This window comes from Sphaerodactylus townsendi, linkage group LG03 (genome assembly GCF_021028975.2).
Source record: "Sphaerodactylus townsendi isolate TG3544 linkage group LG03, MPM_Stown_v2.3, whole genome shotgun sequence".
In the NCBI taxonomy this organism is placed as follows: domain Eukaryota; kingdom Metazoa; phylum Chordata; class Lepidosauria; order Squamata; family Sphaerodactylidae; genus Sphaerodactylus; species Sphaerodactylus townsendi.
This window is the reverse complement of record NC_059427.1, coordinates 131,052,074-131,078,119: the sequence shown is the minus strand read 5'-3', so window position 1 is coordinate 131,078,119 and position 26,046 is coordinate 131,052,074. Positions and strand designations below refer to the sequence as shown.

General features: G+C 42.6%; 1 protein-coding gene across 2 annotated transcripts in view; it reads right to left on the bottom strand.

The window, feature by feature from the left end:
* SLC39A11 (solute carrier family 39 member 11) overlaps positions 1 to 26,046 on the bottom strand; it is a 549,451-nt gene that overhangs the window by 220,976 nt on the left and 302,429 nt on the right. For both annotated transcript variants that reach the window (XM_048488149.1, XM_048488150.1), the window contains exon 7: positions 23,698 to 23,767. In XM_048488149.1, coding sequence (XP_048344106.1) covers positions 23,698 to 23,767 — 70 coding nt within the window. The remainder of the gene's footprint in view (positions 1 to 23,697; positions 23,768 to 26,046) is intronic.

Sequence of the window (26,046 nt, the reverse complement as noted above, 5' to 3'; positions counted from 1 at the left end):
CATATTGTTCCTTCCAAAAGCCAATTCTCTGTTGTTATTATATTGATATATCAACATGAGTATTTAGATAAAGAAGGAAGGGGTCAGCAATATGGAAGGGGAAAGAGGGGGAAGGAATGGACAGCAGTGCAAGGGAGTGAGATAGGTGGAGCTAAAGGGAAGTTGCTCACTGGCAAATTTGCCCACTCAGGAGATGAAGCAAATTAAAAGTTGCACCAAAATGGTCTTGCTTGCTGCGGAGAGAATGGAAAGTGACAGTGGGGCTTGAGGAAATATACAAGAAATCTTGCCATGACGGACATTCACCCATTGTGCACCAGACACCTTGTGAGTAATTGGTCATTGACTACTTGAACACCACAGATCAGTTGCCTCTAGTCTCCATGGGAGTTCCACAGATAATGAAAACACAAACAATGACTTTCAAGAGAAACAGTTCTCTAGCAACAGGAAAGGGGTGATGTGGCAGCAGAGTGGTCATAGCCTTTGGCTTATGACTGCAAAGTTAGAAGGACCTCTGGCTGCCACTGACCAGGCTGATTTATTCATAAGGTTGCCAACCTCCAAGTGGCACCTGCAGATCTTCTGCTATTACAATTGATCTCCAGACAACTGCAAGATCAGTTCCCCTGGATAAAATAGTTGCTTTGGTGGATGGACTCTGAGCCTTGTACCCAGTGGTGGGATCCAAAAATTTTAATAACAGGTTCCGATGGTGGTGGGATTCAAACAGTGGCACCGCCGCACACACACACCTCCAGTCCCTATTGGGCAGGGAGGTTGCTTTAGTAACCCCTTCTCGGCACTCAGAAAAATTAGTAACCACTTCTAGAGAAGTGGTGAGAACTGGTTGGATCCCACCTCTGCTTGTACCCTGCTGAAGTCCCTCCCCTCCCCAACCCCGCCTTTCCCAGGCTTCATCCCCAAAATTGCCAGGTATTTCCCAACCCAGAGCTAGTGACCCTACCTAATTGTAATGACAGTGCTTGCCACTGGCTGATCAGTTTTTATACTAAGAATCAGAGTCACCCAGTTCTGCAGAATACTGGGGATTGGGGCAGAGCAGACAAAATGGCAGAGAGGAACAGAGGAATGCACCCTCGGAGTGAACGGTACATGTGATACAGCACTGTGCAGGAAAGAAAAACTGAAGTTCACACTGAGGTGATTTTTGGTTGCAGGCTTCCAGATCTATAGTGAGGGGTCATTAAGAAAGCAGTTTGGCAGGACAAAGAGTTAATTGACAGCCACAATGGCATAAGCGTAGGCTGAAACAAAGAGGTGCATCTGATACCTTCCAAAGGGGCAACTGATTGTAATTTCAAAGATTCTTTCATTTCGATTAGAGCTCACACTGGCACAAAGAGCAATGTTTGTCCTGGGAACAAATAGCTAGGTGAAGGTTTTAAACTGGAAGGCTCCATGGCAACGAGGAATATCAGTGGCAAAGCAGTAATTGTTTAGCTTTTGTATTTATTTATTGCACGATTGTGTTAAACAAACCTCAGTTTTATGAATTCATGTTGTTCTTTCCATCGTGAAACTACATTTTCTCATCATTCCAAGTGTTGCAAATATTCCTTAGCCAGCATCATAAAGGTTTTACATATAAATCCTCTGACACTGCTTGCAGACAATAACTCTGTATCTATAGATGCTGAGATACGTAAAGGAGACAAGCCCCTAATTTTCACTGAGGTGATAAACCCAAATTCCCGCTTTACCACCTCAGAATGAGGGGGGGCTCAGTTGACTGAAAATCTACTACACAGTAAATTAATTATCTGAAATCCTTCATAGAAAACTGAATGTCTGGGGGAATTGTTCTAACTTGTTTGTCTCCCCTGGTATGTTGTCAGTTGCCTACGTACAAGTGTTTGGGGGTTTTTTTTGTTTGTGTAAGGATATAAATGTCTCATCCAAGGTCAAGACATACATTTGCCACCTCATGAGAACTTGTTCTGCATAGAGTTGATTACAAACACAGATAACATTTCTGTATAGATCAATAGTATGCGTATAGGAGTTATACTTTCCCCACAATTATATTATGTAATGATATACTCAGCTCCAGAAAAACCAAGTCCGTTTTCAATCAGATTCCATTCAAATGGCAGAGCTTTCCACATGTGGTCTCCCTCACCTCTTTATGAAATTAACAGAAGGAAGTGAAGATTAAAATGGCTCTAATCACACAGTGTGAGATCCTGACTTCTGTCATGGACTTTTTGAAGCAACATCTAAGGATGTTGTGGTCCATGGGAAAGAAATTTTCTGTGACCTAGACATTAGAACAGCACTCCTAAATCACAGCTGGCAGAGTACCATGTTTGATGAAGGAAGTTGGTCATTTGGATTCCAGTTCTTGTAGGGACAGAGTTTGACTTTTTGCACAACAGTGAGCTTATTGCCAAGAAGAGGGGCTCAGGAACCTAAGCTATTTTCAGCTTCCTCCAAAGTCTGGATTATTTTTTAGCCACCCAGATATCAAACAAATTAGTCTGTATTGCTCCAGAGCATTACCAAAGCAGTCTTTGGGCAGGTCTACCCCTCACTAACGTCATTTGAGTATCTTTTTACAGTATGATCCTAAGCAACATGATAACAAATTAAAACCCTGCTTTCAAGCATAATAAAAACATCTCTAAACAAGGCATTGTAATTAAATAGCACTTCATGTTGCTTCTTTATGAGTAAGGCACAAGATAATCAATCTACATGTCAGAACTGTGAAGGGGCAATTTAATGCTAGTATGAGTACAGAATCTGAGCACTGGGTGGCAGCAAAGAAACATCAAACAAACAGATGGCTACAGAAGTACCTTACACAAGAGATAACAAAAACCTGTCTGGATGCACAGCATACAGTCAATTCAGATCCCAATCCTCACAAGCTCTTAGTTAACAATCCTAGTGCAAGTTGTCTGCTGTAACGTTTTTACATGAGTCTAAGGTATGAACATGATGGAAATGCTGAGCGGCATTAAGACATGCAAAATAGGAGACTCTTATGGGCTTGTGAACTGTGGTACCTTTTCGCCATTACTTCAGGGCATTTCAGTCTCTCTGGAGCTGCTATGATTTATTATTGGCTGTGTTTACTGTGCTGTGCTATTGAATACATGGCTGATCAGAATTTTTTACTACTTTGGTCACTACAGAACTTTAAAAACATCAAGTCACATTCTGAAATTGCTCAGGAACTGGTTTGTACAAATGGACCCAGATGCACAAAACTCACTATCTTCTGTAGAAGAAAAGTGCTTTTCGCCCTCCTAGTTTACAAGGTGTACTTGGAAAATGTGAGGGCTGTGTGTTCAAAACACTTGCTCCTGTTGCAATATGAATGCTATGGCTGGTTCAGATCAGTCTCAGCATCTTACTGAAATGCAGTCTGGTCTTGGTTGTACGGATGATCTTCAGCTGGTAAAGCCTGAGGGAATGGACAAGGTGCTTTGAAGTGTGTGGGCCACAAAGTCTAGAGCAATATGGTGCCTGAGGCATCCCATGATGCCTGCAGACACCACACCTGACACACACCAAGTGTTTTTATAAAGTGAGTGTGGCCATGTGGGTCTCTTACCCCCACAGGCCTTCTGAATGCCCTCTGGAGAACTGATGAACGGTGACTATTAAAATAACGTTTCAGAAGTCGCTGCCACTTCAAGTGTTGGTTTTACTCTCTCTCATACCTCTTTCCCAGTGGATCTTTTAAATCACCCCTCTTTTCACCTAAACTTGGGCTTCTTCTGTGTGGCTGGCTATGCTTCCTGCAGCTGCTATTTTGTGACTGCGCCAACAACTGTGTGTCGGAATTCCAGATGTACCCACAGGTCTAGGCTCTTAGAAGCCAACAGAATCTACAAGTTCAACAAGCACTCTTTACAACATCCTTCCCTCCTCCTGACTGGGATAAAAAGAATCAGATTTCCATTTCTACTCCTGTCTGACGACGGGACCTTTGACTCTCAAAAGCTTACACTGAGAATTTTGCTGGTCTCTACGGTGCTATGGGACATGAATCTAAGCCAGGTTCTATGCCGAAATACATGAGCAATCTAACCACATCTTCTCTTTGCCGATACTTTATGTTAGCCCGATGAAATGTTTCACCAACTGCCTAGACTGAAGGTAGATATCTAAATATCCCAAAATGTGAAAGACTTTGTTTTTGCTCAGCAAGACTTCCTGAAACGATAGCACATGTACCCCTGTTCTGTAACAACCTGACGTCCATATGGTCACATTTTATCGAATCTATTCTAAAGAGACCAGAGAGAAGAGATCATGAAATAGTAGCTTATTTGCTTAACCAAAAGACACATCTCACAGAGATGGTAGCCAGATTTTTATTTAAAGCTTCTAGCTCTCGTGAGTAATTTTACTTTTTTCAGAATTTGTCTTCTCTGAATATCTGTTTTACTTTGTGTATTGATGCCATTAAAGGTCTTGTTATTTGTTATTTTAAATCTAACTGTTCTACTGCAAATCCACATGGCTATTCTCCAAAATTAGCTATTTTGAGTCACCAAAGTGGGTCTCAGGGAACATAAATGTCTCCTTACGGGAGGGTGTAGTCCTGCTCATTTTGACAGAAACAATCATGAGATAGATCCTATTGAAGCCATCTCTGGACAAAAATGACCTAAATAATTATTCCCCAATATCTAGAAATTCATTTTTGGTCAATGAGCTTGGAGGTTTTGTGGCACCTTAAAGACCAATACAAATTGTATTCCAAAATAAGCTTTCGTGTGCTAGAGCCCTTTTCTACTGATGCAATTAATGGGTCCTCACTATTGCAGTCATTTTCACGTAGTGATATCAACATCATCAGCAACAAAAACCGTCTGCACAATGAAATGCAGGAAGTACAAGGGGAAGCATAATTAGTTAGAATTCAAATCTAATCAGGAAAGCCCTCTTCTTGGGGGTTTAATCAATAATTTTATTTTATTTTATTTTTTAATAATAAAGCTCATGCTTTTACTATATTTTCCCACTTCGTTAGTTATCTTAAGCATGTCTCTGGAGAAACGCCCTATAATTTTCTGAATAAAATACAAATAACTCCAAGATATCTCTCAAAGGCTGATTCTGATTTTCTGCAGCCGGACTGCATAATCCTGTGATCTGTTCTTCAAAGTATCAGCAAAATGAAAGACTGGGATTGTGCTCTGTCACTTCATTCCTCCTCTTTAGGATTTTCAGGCCTGGCGTATACATGCAGCAGAATGAGGTGATGAAAACTGGGCTGTAGCACTTCAGAATATAGATGCTTTCCCCACCATTAAAAACATTTAACCCTCTGAGGAGAAAGGCTAGCTCCTTTTCTGTTGTTTCTGCATGGTTATCCACCTTTAGGAATTGTGAATGTTGTGGAACATAAAAAAACAAACAAAAAACAAGCAGTATTCTATCACCAACAGTCAGAACTGGTACAGTCCATTCTATCATCTCTGTACCTCATTATCACTTCTTTTTTCTGGTGTGTGCAGACCAGGCCCATTGGGACTCAGGTAGAACTTCCCCTCCCCTTTTGTTTGGCAACCCTGTCTTTCCTCTTTTCCTTTTCCATTTTGGATCCTCACTTACCACTAAAAGGACAAAAATCCTACAAATGCATGCCTTGAAAACACTGAGGCACATTCTGCATAGGCCTGTGAAGCAGCGGCCCACCGGTTTAAATGCAGGCTCCTGTGTGGGTGGCCCCAGAACTGCCGTGGCCCACAGGGGTGCCTTTGCATGGAGGCGCCTCTGTTTTGTCTGTAAACGTACCTTCCCTTCCCCTGTGGAGCTCTGAAGAGAAGAGGGGACACGCCCCTGTAGCCATGGCAATACCTTGGGGGTCGGAGGCCAAGAGGCATGTCCCCTTCTCTGTGCAGAGCTCCACAGGGGAAGCGAAGGGAAGTTTACAGACAAAACAGGGGCTCCTAAAAGTGACGCCTCTGACCCGATGCCGTTTGCTTGTTTCAGAGGGGACAGCCGTGCAAAGTTCTCCCCACAACCGGTGTTTTTATCGGGCCCAAACGGGTTTTTGGTCCATGCGGAGTGGGCCTGAGTCATGTTTTTCACTTTCTTTCATGAGATACCTGGGACTCTGCTGCACAAGTGTTACCTCTTCCATGGCTAAATGCTCTTATCTCTATTTCAACTGAAGGAGGGAGTCTGAAATTTTACCACTCTTCCAAGCAAGCACTCACAGTAAAAAAAATACTGAACATCTTGGAGTCCCCAGATTGGCTAGAAGGTCCAAGCAGCAAGCTGCTACTATGTCTGCTATTACTGCTCATATATTCAGGTGCACCAACATTATACACAAATTACAACACTGAAAAAACCTGAGGAGACAGCACTGCAGAGCGTTTCCTAGGCAGCAGAGAGATGCATATAATAGTTCCTTAAATGTTCATTTCATTGTATTCCCAACTACTTTGGAGGAAGTGTGATAAATGCACTGCACTGCTATGCTTTTCACCTCAAGGCATGTACCTGAAAATATCAGATGTTATTATTCTTTTCCAAATTTTCATCTGCCCACCTTCATGAGATGTTTGCCTTAACCAAACTTTGTCGTCCTTTTGTACAGGAAGTGTATTTAGGTTCCAATCACCACGATGGTACACTAACATAGTGTGACACCATCACAAAGAAATGGGTGAGTTCTTTGGGGGGAAAAGTGATGATTTACTTTTACAATAATCAAACATTGTGACCTAGAATTCCTCACTGAGCATGACCATGGCCAGCGGTTTGAATTAGGTACACAAGTAGATACTAAATCATATTTTAGGCTATGACAGCTGAATTCTATGGCCAATTATGCACGGAGCAATTACCTCAGGGTTCTGAGATGTGTAGCAAGACTGTAATGCAGTCTCCTCACATTTCTCTATTTACATGTGAGAAGGCACTCACTGCCTGCCCTACAGCTGCTTGTTAAAGTCTTAACAGGCTCTGCTTTTCCTGATTCTCTTAACTATGCCCATCACCTCTCTCTTAAAGACACAGGTCTCATCACACCCAGTAGTTGCAAGATAAATTGCAGCTACAAAACCGATACACCGCCAAAGTGCATTTGCGAGTTATATCTCTCCTCCCTATAACACACTTAGCACGCCGCACGCGCGCACGCTATCGACGCATACTGCACGCGACTTGCCATAGCACGCACGCACTTCAAATTCAACAAAGGACAGTGATTTTGCAGTGATTCTCTGATTATATCGATATAATGCTATAATAAATAAAAATTAAGTAATAAATCTTAAAAGGAAGAAAGGGGAAAGTGTGAACGGGAGAGGGACTAGGAAGGGCTGGTGGTGGATGGAGGGAAGATGTCTGGGGCAAAGCTGTGCTCACTGACAAATCTCCCCTATTCTGGCAGCAAAGAAAATTAAAGTCACACTTAAAGGGGTGGCCTTTGTCATAGGAAGGATTGAAACTGAACGTGGAGCTCAGGGAAATACATCCGTACAGGAAATCTTGCTGCAACAAACACTCACCCCTGCTGTGCAGCGGACACCTGGTATATAATGGCCCTATAACTACACTGTCCTGCAACTCACGGTGCATCAATCTGCAACCCATACTGGTATATCACTCATCTACACTAAAGATGGGAAAGACTTCAGGAGAATTTTGGCTGAGTCCAAGTTCTTAGAAGTCATACTACAACACTTGATCAAACCATTCATATCTTGACTCTATGAACACATGAAGCTGCTTTTTACTAAGTCCAGGTTTTTTTTTAACTGGAGATGATAGGGATTGAACCTAGAAACTTCTGCATGCAAAACAAATGTTCTGCCACTGAGCCACGGTCCTTCCCAATGTGGCATGGAATTCAGTCTTGATAGGTAGTTGGCATCTAATCTTCTTCTGCTAAATTCACTGTTTATCAGATGTCCTTGGTTCTGTCACAGAGCTTAACAAACTAACTTCTACACAGCCTTGTCAGCTCTCTCTCTTCAGGATGACAGTTTTTAATTTATGTGTTTATTGACTTCTGAAACAACAAGCCCTCTGTGACAACCAAGATAAATGTGCTTGAGGTGAAGTCTGTAATTCTGTCATGAAACTGTATCAGCTGCATCTTCTTCCTTCCTGCTCTCATATCTCAAATCATCTGAGGTAAAAGCCTTCTACCAAATCTTTTTTGGTTTTATAGCAGATCCAAAAAATCAGGTTGGCCCTGCCATTCTAAACCCACCTTTGTAGATGCACAAGCGGGCTGAGAACATGTCTTTTCACCCATCCCATTATAAACTGTGACAGCCCAGACATGTGAGGACCTAGCATGCCATCCAGCATTTAATTGAAAATGAGAAAGCTATTAACATGGCATTATTCACTTTATATTAACTGGCTGCTTTGTCTGGGTGAGCAAACAAAGGCAGCAAAAAAAAGTGAGACAACCTCGAAGAAGCTAAGTGGTAGGAAAGAAGCTGGACCCCACGTGGGCACTAGCAGTGTGTGGGACTGAACTAATTCACTCCTTCTAGATCAAATACCCACATGACATCCAAGGGAAACCCTTCAAGGGCCAGACCTTCCCTTCTCTCCTCAACCTTTGATTAATGGGGGGAGTTTGATAGAAATGTTCCAAATAAATATGCACTAGGTCTGTGATTAGTTCTCTTCTTGTTGTTCTTGGGATATATTCCCCTTGCTGGGGGTTAGCATTGATATTTTCTTCACCAAATAGCTTGATTTTGGGCATTTTCAGGGGTAGGGTTGACAGCACGCATGTCTTCAGCAATATTGTTCATCCACCGTTTCTTTGGTCCTCCATGTGGGCCTTCAGGGTCAAAGTATAGGGCCGTTTTTGCAACAGAACTCTCCTCCAGTCACATAATGTGCCCGTACCACTGGAGCTGTGCTTCCCTCATTTTATTTGTAACTGGTGCAATTCTAAGTCTTTGTCGTATGTCTTCGTTTGCCATATGATCAAAAAGAGTCAGGCCAAGCATCCACCGGAGCATTTTTATGCTCATCACATGAAGAGTTTGTTCATGTTTCCGAGTTGTTGGCCAACATTCTGTTTCATATAGGGTCACAGGCCGGAAAACTGTGGTGTACACTTTTTGCCCCTAGATGTTCAGGTATTCTTTTTCCACACAGGACTCCTATGGTTTGCCACCACTAAATCCATGCTGTAGGAAAACTAAAATATAGACCAGATGGTTTGGTAGAATTATACCTATTGATCACCTAACAGAAGGGGAAGGAAGTCAGGAGATACAGAAATAAAGGAAGAGAACTCTGGGCGGGACAGAAGCAGTGGTGGGATTCAAATAATTTAACAACCGGTTCCAAACTTCCAGTGGTGGGATTCAAATAATTTAACAACTGGTTTGCTTCCCTGATGATCATTTTAAGTATTAAAAAAATTACGGAAAGGTAATTTATTATTTCATGCAGTTAATACTTAAATAAGAACAATAAAATATTATGTTATAAGAGTTTTAAAATAGTAATTAAAATTCTGCTTGAAAAACACGGATCCTCATGATTTTTGCACTGTCATTCCCATATCACCAGCACATCACAATTCCAGCCATTAGCCACATGTCTGAATACAATAATCACACATCCCATGCTTTATGGTGCCACAGTGGTGCAAAAACCTGCTTGAAAAACATGGATCCTCGTGGATCCTCATGATTTTTCCACTTGGTCACCCCAAAATCACCTGTACATCACAGCTCATACCCCTAGAAACATGTCTGAATACAATAATCCTGCATCCCATGCTCCATGTCACCACAGGGGCACAAAAATGTAGTTAAAACCCAAATCACCACCTCTCAGAACAATGCCAGCTGAGTTAGGGGTGCAGGGAGGCAGGCAAGGGTTGTGTAGGGATTGGAGAAGATGGCACGGGATGGTTAGGAGTGAAGGAGATGGGAAGAGATGGCTAGGGGGAAATGGGAAGGGGTGGCTAGAGGTGGGCAGGAGTTGGAGAGGGTGTGAAGGGGTGTGTAGGGGTTGGAGAGGGTGTCAAGTTGTGGCTAGCAGTGGGGGAAGGTGGCAAGGGTGGTTAGGGGTGGGGAAGGTGGCAAGAGTGGCTAAGGGTGTGGCAAGGGGTGGGTTGAGGGTGGCAAGATTTTTGTGCCTTAAAAAAAGATTAAAATTTCCTTCTATGCATAATGTTAGGAGAATGGACTTACAGCATTCTACATGCACACAACTATTCCATTCCTCTTCTGCTGGACGAAAACCAAGTAACAAATGATAATCTCACTAAGGTAGAATAAGATCACCCAATACTGACCTCAATAGACCATTGATCTGATTCAGTATAAGGCATGTATTCAAAACTGTAATGAAATCAACAGGACAAGCATGTTAGATTGGACTTACCCTGAGAAAGAAAGAGTTGGTGTCACCCTCGCAAGGAGTATGTGTACCTGTTGTGTTCGCTCTTACACGACTTATTTGCTTTTCCCTGCAAAACAATCCCTGTATGAACCAATCATTCAGTCATCTGCAGCAGTGGCGTAGTGGTTAAGAGCAGGCGTACTCTTATCTGGAGGAAGTGGGTTTGATTTCCTGCTCTGCTGCCTGAGCTGTGGAGGCTTATCTGGGGAATTCAGATTAGTCTGTACACTCCAAGACACACCAGCTGGGTGACCTTGGGCTAGTCACAGTTCTTCTGAGCTCTCTCAGCCCCACCTACCTCATAGGGTGTTTGTTGTGAGGGGGGAAGGGAAAGCCCCTTTGAGTCTCCTTGCAGGAGAGAAAGGGGGATATAAATCCAACTCTTCTTCTTCATCATCTGCCCTCTAACAGATAATTATACTTCTCTAACTCCTTTTGTGTGTGTGTGTGTGCGTGCGTGCGTGCGTGCGTGCGCACGCCAGCCATCAACTCACAGCTAACTTACACTGACCACGTAGGGTTTTCAATGCAAGAGATGTTGAAAGTGGTTGTCTATGCCGGCCTCCATGTCATGACCCTGGTGGTCCTTGGAGGTTGCCCATCCAAATAATAACCAGGGCCAATCCTGCTTAGCTTCTGAGATTTTATTAGATCAAGTTAGGCTGGGGCAATTCAGGTGAAGTCTCCTCTACCATGACATAAGTTCCCCACATTTCTCCGTAGCATAAACAAGCAACAGTGTGAGCAAAAAAGGGAAGGAAAAGGATGACACACTGGCCAAGAAAACAACTTTCCCCAGGGGTGATGTTCCCAATGTATGTTCCCTATATAGAGCACTACAGTGGTGTCAGTGTGATTTGGTGGAAAGAGTATTGGGAGGCCTGGGAAGGTTCAAATCCTTGCTCAGCTGCACACTCACTGGATTCTCCCCTCCTGCCATTTCCTGTCCTCCAGAACTGTCCTCATTTTCTGTCCTCCAGAACGCCCCCACTATGAAACACATCAACATTCTCAAGACTGTTGCAAGGATGTATTTTAGAACAATTGCTAAGCACTTTGCAGAATTTAATACCCTGTAATTGACAACCTTAATCCAGACTGCATTTGAGAATCAGTCAACTCAAGGCAGTAACTTAAATATCAGCTATGGGGAAAGCCACTATCTTTTAGAACAGCTCTGGCAGTTTTGTTCAAGTTATTTTTAATATGCATATGATAGTAAGACCAAAAATCTTAATATCAGCACAGTTAGATAACTGTGCTCTCCACCCCCCTTTTCCCTGAACCGCTATAGACCTACCAAATAAAATGCTGTTTGTCTTTTTGGAATATTAATGCATAACTTTGCATATCTTAGAGGCTGCGCTTTTGTAAAACATTTCCAGAAACAAGACTCCAGGAGGTATTAAAGAAAAAGTCAGGCCTCCAGTTTATGTATTTATTAAGTATGTTCTTCTTAACCTACTTCTATTAATAGGCTGAGTTCTTCCATTCCTTCCTATCTCAGTTCATTCCAGAACCAATGAATGTTTAATTAAGATAAAGTATTGCTCTCCAAAAGGGTGAAAAAACATGTCTCAGTACTGCTAGAGGAAAAGAAAAATGCTCCTATGGTCTTCAAATGCAGCTGCAGCTGAAAAGAGCATTGATACACATTCTGCTTTTTTCTGCCCACTGCTATTTTTAATGAACAGTCATCACTGCTACAGATAATGCAGTATGTGCTGAACATTTGTCATCAGCAAGTGATACACTAGGCTGTGCTCATGAAGCCAGCTGTGGTCTTTCAAATAAGGTGTGCTCTTGTCTTTGGAGGTGTTGGAGGTGACCATAACAGGGGTATTTCATACACGTCCTGTTTGCACAATACTGTTGTTGGTTTTATGGCAAATCTTTCATTTCCTATCCTCTAGGCAAAGGTTCAGTTAGCAAAATTTGAGGTAGCATCTTCTCTAGGCTGAATAAAACCTTCCTTTATGCCTTCACAGATTTCTAACAGGTTGATGAGATCAATTGAGCAGCTATCGAGATGCTTTTAGCGGTGAAAGGAAATCTGGAAAACAATAGTAAACACATACAAAAGCTACATCTCTAAGGCTGTGTCTCAATTCTGCATTATAGTAGCTGAATGACTCTGGCCTACCTATTGGTATTTCATCAATTTATAATAGTTCTAGAAGCAGATGACAATCAAGAACTTTGCAATAGATTCTGAAAGGAAGAAGCACAGTTCTACAAACCCTTGTATTTCACTAAACATTTTATTATTTATTCACTTGATACATTTACACCCAACTTCCTGAGTAGGGAACCAAAGCAGTTCACACTGTTCTTCTTGCCTCCATTTATTCTCACAACAATCCTGGGAGATGGGTTAGGTAGGTGGGGAGGGTGGGACTTGTCCAGGGACACCCAGCCACATTTCTGTGGCAGAGTAGGAATTCAAACCTTATCAGAGATATGTCTATACATCTGTAAAGTGCATGTGTGAGAAATCTGAAATTGTGTGATTATTTTCCTACAAACAAATACAGAAAGATATTTGTCTCTAGCGGAAAGCAACAGAGAGTACAAACAGGAGTACTAACAGGGAACTAACAAGAGTACTAACAGCAGAGGCGTAGCTCCAAGGGGAAGGGCGACACATCAGGCACCCCCTGTGGGGGCATGGTGAGGGTGTTCCGGGGCGTGGTGTAGCATTCCAGAGGTATGGCATGGCGTTTCGGCACAGGACAGGGCAGAGGATGCACCGGTGCACTGGGTGCTTTCCCCCCTTGCTATGCCTCTGACTAGCAGGAGCGTACTCCTATTCTTATGCAAACATCCAATGGGGTGGGTGAAATCCCATCTCCCTCAGGCTCAACAACACCCCCCCCCCCAGCAAACTTCAGGCATTTTCTATCCTGCAGCTGGTAACCCTATCTCTTCCCAAAATGTTGAGGAATAAATGGAGTAAATTAATAAATGAAGTAAATTAAATTAAGATTAAAAGGACAGGATAAAGGCTGAGGAGGAGGGAGAAAGTAGAGGCATAAAAAGAAAAGAAGCTGATGAGGGCTCAGGAGGAAGACTGAGAGAAGGAATGAAAGAAAGGAGAAGTCAGAAAGGCATGCCTTGGTTTTGGGATAAGGGTTCAGGTGCCCTCTAGTGCTCCAGGGGGATATAACAGGAAACCATAAATGGATATATACCTCAACTCACACCGGTAGGTTTGAGGAAAATGGACAGCTCTGGCCCTCAATGATTGTGGCCACCACAGCAGAGTCCACTGATGTGCTATCCTTGAAGACAGGCTGGACACATCTAGAGGTTCTACCCAGTAGTGGGATGTTCACTTGTAGACACCTGGAATGTGGCACAGGCAGGTGGAGCTCTGGTGGGAAGGTGGGTGATGGTGTGATGATGGTCAAGGGCCTTGTGGGCATGTTCAAAGGGGAGGCAAGTCCAAAAAGAGCATTCACTGATACAGGGCCTTAGGGGACTTCTGCCTAGGTGAAGAGCCCCTTGTGGAGGCAGACTTTTAATCTTGATGCAACAGTTTGAGGTTCCCAATTCACAGGGGAATTCGGAAAAGACTCAAATAAAAGGGACAGACACAGACCCAACACTTCTCCAAGGTGTCTATACTAAGATCCAAGATGTATCACCATACTCAGGACGTAGAAACCACTCAAATCTCACAGGACCACCTGTTTTGTGGTTAGCTCATAACATCCTGGCCACTTGCCATCTTACAAAATACCAGCCTATCTTGACCAGCACTTTTACTGGTGAGAATAAGGGAACAAGCACAGAAAAGTGCAGTCTACAGAGCACTCATTGTGTTGTTTGAGTGAGATGCAGTGGACACTGTTGGCCCTTGGAAAAATCTGCTGTAAGTCCCATATCATGACCTTGATCATATGATCATATCATACCCCAAGGCCATTGCCTTGCACAGGATTGCAGCCACTGTGGCAACCCATGATGGAATTCCATGGGAACATACCTACTGACCAGGGAACCAACTTTATGAGTCAGACTCTCAAGAACAAGTGAGCCCTACTGGTGATAAAACCTTTGAAGACTCCAGTATACTATCCTCAGGGTTAGCTGAAAGGTTTGATAGAATAGTTTGTATAGTCAAAGCCACCTATTGGCACCCCTCCTATTCACCATAAGGGAGGTACCTCAGGAATCCCTGGGGTTCTCCCCCTTTCTAGCTGTGTTATGGGCAGCACTCCTATGGCAAATTAGAACTAGAAAAAGGAATAGGGCAGCCCTGTCAAAAGCACAGTTCAATAAGTGTTGAGCAGAAGGAGAAGTTAGCCCAGCTGTCTAAGATGGCCTTGAGCAACCTGGACAGGACACAGCAAGCTCAGCAATGCCCTCATCAGCCTCTGGAAGTTCCAAGTGGGCCAGAGGGTTCTGGCGCTGCTCTTCTCAGCCATAGTCAATCTATTTGCCCAGAGGCAAGGTCCCTATGAGGCACTAGGGCAGGTGGGGCCCATCAGTTCTGAGATGTGGTATCTTTACAAACAAAAGACCTTTCAGATTATCCATGTACATCTTTTGAAACTGGACCCCTCCTTCCTGGGCCTGGTGTCTAGAGGGGCTATTAAGGACAACACAGACAAAATGCTGGTACTAAAGGTGGTCCAAGAATTGCACAGTGTTCAGCTTATTGAAGTTTAGTAGCTCAAAGTCCACTATAAACAATTTAAAGAATTAAAAATCACAGTAAAACAGAAATCTCACTTTTGAATGTGGAGGTGGGGGTGGCTTAGTACTTTAGCAGCCATTCTTTGAGAAATCTCTCTCTGGGTTTTGCAAGCTTTGGGCAGAAAATATGGGATAATGCATCAACCACTGCCAGAGGGAAGTCACAAAATCGCTGATCTGGAGGCTTCTTGGGGAAATGGCCCTTCATCTAGACCATTGACAATGAATTACAGTGTGTGATCATGTATGTCCTCCTCAATTTAGGAACTGTCAGGGGCAAAAATGATTAATTTGGTTTCCAAATTGTCACCGGCAGTTATTAACAGAAACCGGATCATCGATCCTTCCAGAGATTATGCATTCCTCTCCCCACAAGGAACAAGTGTAATTCATTACATGTTGATCGGTGATTCTTGCCTTCTAAAATGTCAGAGTTTAAGGTATGTGACTACGGAATAAGTGGCTCCTTCCTATATCCATCAAGATTTTAAGTGAGACCAAATCAGACTTAAGTATTGGCAAAACTGGACCCAAGGCATTACTATCCAAATGAAAGTAGCCTAAAAGATTGGCTGAAACTACTATACAAAAGCTCTACTATTGAGGCTCTAAGCCTGAAAAAGAAAATTCTGATAAAATAAGGCTGCAATTTGGCACTGGAAACTATGGTATTGCTCATCTGGCTATTTGACCTAGTTCTCCTAAACATCTCAAACAGTGAAGGAGTAGCAGTGGCGTAGTGGCTAAGAGCAGTGGCTAAGAGCAGGTGCACTCTGATCTGGAGGAACCGGGTTTGATTCCCAGCTCTGCCACTTGAGTTGTGGAGGCTTATCTGGGGAATTCAGATTAGCCTGTGCACTCCCACACACGCCAGCTGGGTGACCTTGGGCTAGTCACAATTCTTCAGAGCTCTCTCAGCCCCACCCACCTCACAGGGTGTTTGTTGTGAAAGGGCAAGGAGATTGTAAGCCCCCTTGAGTCTCCTACAGGAGAGAAAGGGGGGATATAAATCCAAACTCTTCTTCTTCTTCCCCTGTTCCCATGCCCAAAACCTGATAGTTCCATATGGTCCACTGATTTCAAATGACCGGATGCCATGTTTTGTTTTGATGCCTACCCTGTGCACTGGAGAGATGCCCTGCTTAAGAACTTGGGGCTTCCCAAGTACCTGTCCATTCTACATCTCAAAGACCAACCTGGACAACAGGAAAAAAATAGTATTCCTCGCCCGTCAGGGTTTGTCACACTTCACCTGAATAACTTTCAGCCTGTGCAGAGAAGCCAAAACCTTGCAGTGCCTCATAGAATGAGTCACAGATGACAATGCTGTTTTCAGCCACATAGGGGAAGACCATTTAGAGCACCTTTGCCAGCTCCAAATGACTTTGTAATACACTGGACTAACAACTAAGTCTTCTAAGTATAACAATGAAACAGTTAGGCTTCCAGATTGGCAAGGGGGAAGTCTGACCATTGGGGAAAATGGTACCGGAGATATGGGACTGGCCTTAACCTGCCAACAAGAAGGCAGTCCAACAATTCCAGGGTCTCACAGTACATAATTGCTGATTCTCCCCATTTTTCAACCAAGACTTTTCCCACTTCAATGACGAAGGCTTCAGCACTGAAATAGGTTGCTGTGGTCTGTTGTAACAGACAATGGTTCAAACTGAATCAGGATTTGTCCTCAAGGTCTGCCCGTCTCTGTGTTTGGACTTTTGCCAAGCTTATTTGGTCCAAACCAACACCTTTACAATTGGACCAGAACAGGGGTCTGCAACCTGCGGCTCCAGAGCTGCATGCGGCTCTTTCATCCTTGCTTGGGTCCGCTCAGCCTCCTTTGGAGAGTCGCCCTAAGGGTTAATGGGAAAGAGTCCCCATTCCTAGAGAGGCACAGCCCGAGACGGCTATCCCAAGTCGCTTCCGGCTTCTCTGTTTCAGCTGCCTGGTTGACTGATGGCAGTGATGACGGCGCAGGGCAGAGGCGGAGCACCACTGATCAGGTGAGTGGCGAAGGGCGGGAAACAGAAGGGAGTTGCAGGAGCGCAGATTTTCATCGCAACCCTAACCTCAGTCTGCCCCCTTTGAATGGGGGTCAGGGGTCAACCCTACTTTGGGTGGCCTCATTTACTTCTCCCCGGGTCCTTCTTGGGGCTTTTGGGACCAGGGTGGGGGCCATGCTCAGTGAGGAATATGACTGTCGAGTCCACCCTCCATGGTAGACATTTTCTCCGGGGGGGGGGGGGAGTTCAGCTTCCCCTGGAAGTTGACAACCCAATTAAAGGCACCAATTTTGATCCACAATCCAATTGGAATTTGAGGGGGCTCTTTTGCGGGGGGCATAATCAGTGTCTTTCAACACAAGAAAAGAGAAATGTGTGAAACGGGGGTTCTATTGCTGGTCATTTCAATCATGTACAAAACAACAGGCTTTTTACCCCCCCCCTTTTTTTTTTTGCTGTGATGGGTAAAAATGGGCCCCAAAGAAGAGAATTTCTCCCTGCATGAGAATGTATACACTGTTATCTTCATTTTAGATGTCAAAAAGCATTTGCGGCTCCAAGTGTTTTCTTTTCTGTGGAAAACAGGTCCAAATGGCCCTTTGGGTATTAAAAATTGCCGACCCCTGGACTAGAAGATGTTATATTACAGCAGAGGGAAGAGGGGGTCTATCCTGTATTTCTCATTACTACCCTGTGCATTAATTTCCACTAAGAGTATCCCAATCTTGTCAGAACTCATGAAGCTAAGCAGAGTCAGCCCCAGCCACGATTTTGATGGAAGATCACCAAGGATACAAGGATCACTATGCAGAGGCAAACAATGGCAAACCACCTCTGAATGTCTCTTGCTTTGAAAACATTGCAGGGTTGCCATAAGTTGGCTGTGACTTGACAGAGGGAAAAACATTGAGCAAGAGAGACAGAAAGCAGGCTATTGAAACCCTGCAATATTATTGTTTCCAATGGAAGCTAATAGGAGATGGGGGCTACTCCTTTGAGGGTCCATAACATTGGACCCCCTGAACCAAATGTCACCAAACCTGGGTGGCATCACCAGGAGAGTCTTCTGAAGACACTCTGAAATTTTGGTGCTGCTATCTTAAAAATGTGCCCCCTACAGGCAAAAAACAGGAAAAAACCTAAAAATTCAAAAGAATTCAAATGAACCCGAATTTTTTGGTATACACGAATATATTTGGGTATACTGAATCAGGAATTCAGCTGATTCGACTATACCAGTGGTGTGAACCTACAAGCACAGGTGCCAGAGGAGTGCACTCAGAGAATCTCCGTGGACATGCATAGTAGAGTTGCCCCCCCCCCCATATCTAGGCTGGCCTGGGCCGCTGGGCTCGATTATTAGCATTAAACCTAAGACCTAGTTTTGGGGAAGCAGTGTAGGTAACCCTGTTGAGCGCTGTTAAACCCCACTGATTTTCATGCAAAGAACTAAAGCGTGACTAAACCTGGGAATAAGCTCGGTTGCTGGCAATGGGGCTTGCTTTTGAGTAAACCCTCCTAGGGTCATGATTCACCCATTGGAAAAGTTTCACGGTTGCTTCAAAGCAAAGCCACCAACTACCACCAAGCTTACTCCCGAGTAATGCACGCCTTGGAGCCAACCGTTTTTTCTAAACTCAAACCTCATTATTCAGGTTAAATTGCCGTGTTGGCACTTTGCAATAAATAAGTGGGTTTTGGGTTGCAATTTGGGCACTTGGTCTCAAAAAGGTTCGCCATCACTGGACTATACCAATCATTTTGCAGTTGAATCTAGCTAAATCTGAATTTTCCCAAATTTTTTTGATGTTGCTCAAGCTTAAGTGAGATGAACTAGAATCCCAACCATTAGTACTTTGTGTATCATTTATAGTACTCATTAACTGGATTGAAAAATATTCATCTCTGGCAAATGGAGACCTCCGAGATTGTTAAATACTGCACCAAGCCCTCCTCTTCTGTGTTTCTAACCCAGGAGAACAGACTGGCATTTTGTTATTCCATATCTGGGTCATATTTCTTTAACTGTCATAAGCATCTGCTTGAGTATCTAACCTTAGGGGATGTGATTAGATAGAATTCATGCCAGGAAAGAAATTATATCTTAACCTTTTGGGCATCAGGGAAAACACTTTCTATATCCAGCAGTGACTCCCTTTTACAGAACATGGTACATTGCTGGAACCAAGTAAATGTTATGCACCAGCAGACGATGAGTCAACACACCTTCAAATGGCTTCCGGCAATAAACGGTTTTATCTGGATTACCTGTAAACACTTCCCATTTGATATCCACAAACTGGCCTTCAAATAGTTACTCCACAAGGATGCCGAAATGAATTGTCAGAGTTTCAGCACTCTCTAGTATAACCCCAAGGAAATAGAATGTAGGTCAGTGCTATGCAATTCTCAGTGGCTCCCCCCTGAATTCTATAGGGAAAAATGAGACGGCAAAATCTGCCATTCACTCCAAACACTAGGGTGCCAGGAACAGGATTTAGCCTTCTCCCCAATGGCTGTCATTCACTAAATTTACCAAATCCATTAATGCAAAGGATGCCAATTTATGCAAGGATGCCAATAAGGGGGAAGGGAGGGGGCAAAATTCCAGAAGGAATTTTGTGTACCAGATTCTCCAAAGTCCTAGCATTCATTTTTTAAAAAAAGTTCTTCAGTCTTTTCTGTTGCTGACATATGCTTTTCCCTTTTCATTTCTATAATAGTATAGACTTTTTTAAAAAGAAATTCAGTGAAACTGGTATTCATATTTCTTATAACATAATATTGATAAGATAATCCAGTGCTTTTTTTAAATTAAAGGATCCTGTGGGGAGGCTACTGCAGGGACAATCCCAGAGAAGATGGCTGCTCTGAATTTTCAATTTTTTTCCACTCATGCAACAACCATTCAGGCTTCTCTGTCATGTTTCCCAAACTTTGGAGCAAAAGCAGGTTTGAGAAAGATTCGAGGATGGGTTTTTGAAAAAATGAATAACCCTCTGGCCCACTCTCATGGATTGTCTTTGTCCTGTAAAGAAGGATACTTTATTTAAAGCACAAGAACCAAGTCCTGGAACATAAGAATTCTTCACGAACAAATAATTGCAGCATCTTGAACTCCCACATAATACCCAACACCATGCACAATATTCCCCCATTCACCCATGTAAAATCACATAGATGTCATTGCCATATGTCTACAGCCTATTCAAATCCAAAAGTGATTTCTTCTGCAACCAGAACCAATAGCTGCAGTTCAGTATGCATAGGAGCTAGGGTGGCCAACTTCTTTGGGGGTGGATGGGGGGAGCTTTTCTGGAATTACAACTGTCTTCCAAGACTACCAAGATCAGTTCTCCTAGACAAAATGGCTGTTTTGGAGGATGATCTCCACGGTATCACATCCACACTGAGTTCCCCCTCCTTTCAAAACTGTGCCCTAAACCTCCAGGAATTTCCCAACCCAGAGGTAACAGCCCCTAAATACTGCACATGGGAACAGAGATCACCTCAGAAATGGTAAAGTGTTTATCAAAACAACTGGAATGTTGCCTAATAAAATTTGTAACCCCTATTTTTCTGATGCACCTGCAAATATTTTGCTGATCAAGCACTAGGTCCAATCGAAATGCTCTTTGCAGCCTCTATCCCTAATCCCAAGGGAAACTTTAAACAACAAAATGGGGTGCTTTTAGCTTTTCAGGAAGAAAAACATGCCATTTCACTTGCAACAAAAGATTGTAAACAGGACTGCACTAGACACAATGCTGATCCCAAACAAGCCATTTCATTCCGAGCAAAGCAAAAACCTGAAAATCTATCTTTGTTGTGTTGTTACTTACATTGTGTTCAAAAAGTAACGTGACAATCTGTCCTAAATGGAAGAGATTTGGTTATAACACACCGACATTGGAGATTTCATTGGCTCCCATTACAGGAAGCAGGAGGCAGGCAGGGACTAATTCTCTTCAAGACAAGATAGAGACAGGACTGAATTTATATTTCTACAACACAATAAGGTCTGTACAACTTATCTTATTGATTGTTTCAACTCGGCTGGCCTGTTCAGTGTTCAAGGAACAAAATAAGTGCCTTTAAAGACAGGGTACTAATTACTGATGGACACATTTATACACAGCAGACACAGCCTGCTAATAAGAGCCATACAAAGAAAAATACTTGTTTCCTGAGGACGAAAATATGCTGCTTATCACTTGAAAGAAGAAACATAATTAGAAGCAAGGGTATCTTCATCCACCACCAGTTTTATTCCGGTGTTCCCCTCAGTTAATGTTTGGTTGCATCACTGAGGGTCAGACAGATAAGTAGTGAAGGCCGTATCGAGTGAATCCTAGCAATCGTTGTGTTGCTTCACATTCAGAGTCTAGAGACCAACCTCACAATATTCTCTTTGCTGAATTCACTTGCCAGGCAGGGCACATTAAAAACCTCAAGGTGAGGCCTGGAGTTCTTCTAGAATGATAACTGATCTCCAACTACAGATATCAGTTCACCTGGAAGAAATGGCAGCTTTGGAAGACATGGAAATGCATTCCTACTGAATTCCATCCCCACCCCAGCCAGCACCTAACCAAACCCAAAAGGCTTTTTATAAAGCATTGCAAGAGGACTTTATATCTTTTGCTGTAGGCAAAATTCCTCTTGCCAGAGATTTCAGTAGTGTTATGAATAATACAGCAGACAGATCTGTTACAAAATCAAATATCCCCACTAGCTCTTATGCGTTTAATAAAGCTTTTAAGATCTTTAAGTTAGTAGACATCTGGAGAATGTGTAATCGTATGGACAGAGATGCTCCTGGCCGCAAACCAGCAGTCTAGCAACAGCATTGTACACCAGCTGCAGCTTTTGAGCTATCCACTTCTCAATGATAGTTCTAAGTAGAGTGTATTCCAGCTGTCCAGTTTAGATGTAACTAAGGCATGGATCGCTGTGGCTAGATCTGACTGATCCAGAACAAGATGCAGCTGATGTGCTAGTTGGTTGGGCAAGAAGGTACTCTGAGTCGCTGTAGCCACCTGTTTTTTCCAAAGTGACACTGTATCAAGAAGCATTTGCAAGCTCTGAACCTGGATTTCAAGGAAAGTAAAAACCCACCCAGCACAGGAGTTTATCCAAAAATACATGAATTCACTTGAATCAATGAATATGTGAAATATTATAAAGTTCTTTCTTCATCACAGGAGCCCACTTCCTTTTTTGACAAAGATTTAACTCCCAAAATTAAATGGCCATGATAAGCCATTTCTTGAGTATCCTTCAAGAGATAACAAATGCATTTTTCGTTTAGCGAAAAATGAGGCTGCTGCTTTCAATAGGTTGGCAGGAGGTTTACCAAATATTTGCACTGATCACTTCAGAACCTCTATTATCATCAATAAATTGTATTTATTTAGAATAAAAATTCCCAAGGTGCTTCAATAGCACTTTTTCTACCCCACATTTTCACTATATAAATAGTGTGTGTGTGTGGGGGGGGGACATATGCAATATTTGCTGCCCTATCACACCTAAATTAATTTTACTGGTTTAATGGGAAATGCATCATTTATAACTTGCTCAGCATATAAAATTGCAACATTTGAAATATTTATAGAATTTAAGAGTTATAAACGCCTCAGTATTCAACATGCAAAATCGCAAATATACCCAATGCTTACAAGAAAACCACAAGCTGATGCAACCTATGCTACCTTAGCTCATGTATCTTAATTTTTACTATCTGAAAAGCAGAGAAAAACAAAAGTCAAATAAAACGAAATATATTATTTGGTCAGAAATAATTCACATGAAGCATCAATAATAAAAGAATATCTGCACAGCAAGATGCAGTTTCAGCTAGATGCCATCTTCTTCCCCTTATAGCGTCTGCTTAAAGAGAACTCAGTTCTCAATTAAACTTTCAGTTTTCCTCTGACACTTTAGCACAGTTCAGCTCTAATCCCTTCAGATCTCCCCCCCGCCCTGGCAAGGAAGGGCAATAAGCTATTTGGTAACCATTATGTTGCTATGTGTATCATAGTGGTTTGAGGGGAAGGTGAATCAAGTAAGGTCCAAAGGTCTACAGAAGCAATGAAAGCCCTGCCTGCTGCGCTCATGAAGATAAAGTATCCTTCTACGTGAAGCAATGCATTTTGTATTTAAGAGCTATATACATCTAAAGCAAGACCACCTTGTCTTTAAAATGACCACTCATTCTAAAAAACAAAATATTTCATAGAAGTCTCTTCTTTTTTCAGCAAACCCCCCCCACACACACACACATTTCCATTTTTTCCTTTGGAAAAATGTGCGGAGTAGGAACCTTGAGGGGAAAAACCCAGGGATTTTCCTTCCAAGATGTTCCTTTTTATCCTAAGCTTTCACATCTCTAACTTTGTTTGTAACAGTTCACAAAAGTAAAGCGTAAGCAACATCACTGTGGGTTCCTCCCCTTGGGATAAACATCTGTAACATTGATGATCACTGCATTTATAATTCCACATGCCACTTACATTATCAATTGCCTAAACTTTCAAAACAGAAAGAAAGGGATCTTTAGTGCATGATAACAAGTTAATAAAACACGAAAATCACGTGGCAAGCTTACCTGGCACTTTCAAAGGTTGCAGATGCTGACTTCCCAACAGCACCAAATCCAACACCAACTGCCAAACCCTCTGAAATGGAGCAAGAAAACACCAGTTACAAAAACAACACTGGGATTGTCAACTAGAAGCTTTTGGTCTTCAACTTCTCCCCTGCATTGCCCTAGCGACATAATCACATGGCTTCTAAATTTCTACCACAAAGTTTTAAAAAGGTCTACCATGGTACTTAAAATGTATGGGTCCACTGGTCTTGAAATGCTGCATTTCAGAATGGATCTCAACAACCAAATTGGCCATTGCTTCTACAAGTGCTCTTGTTGCAGTGGTAACAATATTGGGAACAACCGACTCACATTAGCATGCCCCTTTAATTTTGTCATCTGAGAAACTGCAAGCTGCCATTTTTTCCAGTTTATGTAAGACCAGAGGAGACGTTTTATGTGTGACCTTGAAAACATTTGTAATTAGAAAGGCAAAGACCATCGAACACATTTAAAAGTTGTCACTGTCTTATTCTGAGGAACATAAACCCATCTGAAAACACACCAGCTCCACAGAACCCAATAAATGTTCTTCTACTGAACTGATATTTTAGCTACACAGCTTTGGTGAATAACAAAATACCTGCCTGACAATCCTAGGCTTACTTCAGGCAGAACAAAGCTTTTCCCCTTTGTGCTCACTGCTCAGAGCTTGAATATGCTGTAAACCAAAATCTTCAACAATGGCCTAGAGAAAGTTCCCCGTGCTTTAACCTAGATGAAATCAGTCACAACTAGCTTATCCCAATCATTATAGTAAAATCGATCTGTTTTCCTGGACTGAGACATTATTATCGGGAAAAGTAAACAGAACAAAACAAAACTTTTTTAAAAAATGCTTATTTTTAAGGTTCTGCAGCACTCTTCTTTTGTAAAACGAATATAATTCAACTACAGGCAGAGCTGAGCTTCTGATAATGTATCTGATTGCCACATTCACTCCAGTGGTCAATTTTATCAGCTGCTACAACGGCAAAACAAGTGCAGTAGGTGAGACATGAGGACAACCGTTAGCACAATATCATAACTTGTAGAGGTCAACACCACGATGTAGAGGTCAGCCCTCTTAATAGTGACATTGGCCTCATCAAACAAGAAATACAGCACAAAGCAATTCTTTTTAGTGGGTCAGTTTCCAATATCCTGGAGGTGCAAATAACACACGCATCAATGATCAAAACATACCAACATGCAAAACAACTATGTCATGAGACATGGATAAAGAGGAAGCAAGATGGGCGCAGTAGCCTAGAAATGATTTATCAGATTTCTATAATGCTTTTCTTTATTCATCTATGTTGTTTACAATAAACAAGCAAAACTTTATATCTCACCTTTCTTCCCCATGGGGATGCAAAGTGGCATGCATTGTTCTCTCAGTTTTATCCTCACAACAATGCTGTGACACAGGTTGGACTGACAGCGTGCACCAAGGTCACCCAGCAAACCTCCAAGGAAGAGCAGGGACTTGAAGCTGGGATTCCCAGATCTTAGTCCGACACTTTTAACAACTACACTATGCTGGCTCTGTATAATATTTTCCCTTTTCCCCATTCCCATATCAGTACCCATTGATGAACTGAGTGTTTCACTTTCAATCCACGTTCACAATGGCTTGCAAATGGATTTTGCTATTTCGCACAGTAAAATCCAGCTGCAAAGTGGATTGAAAGTGGATTGAAAATGCATTGTTCTGCAATGGCTTCAGTCTTTCCTCTCAGGGAGCAAGCCCTTCAGTGTCCTGAGGAACAAGCAAGAAGGAGCTAGGGGCTGCTGAGAGCCAGGATTTCTGGAGAGCCATGCTGCACGGCACACAAGTCTGATATTGTAATAAGCAAGGAACATGTAGATATGCTATTTATCTTGTCTAAGATAACATACCACTGCAGCTGTATGTTGCTGTAAGTCTAGCTTGGGTGGCACACAGCTCTGAAAGGCTGAGCAGCCCAACTGCTTTGTATTTAAGGTAACCGTTTCACATGTGAAACTTCTAAGAGAGAGAAAAATTAGATTCAGCATTTTTCTCCCAGCAATCCTATGCAGGAGAATGAGGTCAAAATGGCATCTTCTCTCCTGTCATGAACTGCTAATGCTCTTCAGAATTGCTTTGGGGGGAGGTTTGGAGGGGGGGGGGAGCGGAGGTTAATATAGTCATCTAGAGCAAGTCTGGATTTATCAGCCTTACTGACTTGGAAAAGAGAAACCCAGATTAGGTGTTAGCATTAATACACAAGAGAGGAATACTTGCCATATACCAGCTTTGAGGCTTTTTAATTATTACCACATAAGAGCTCAGCATGTCTAATA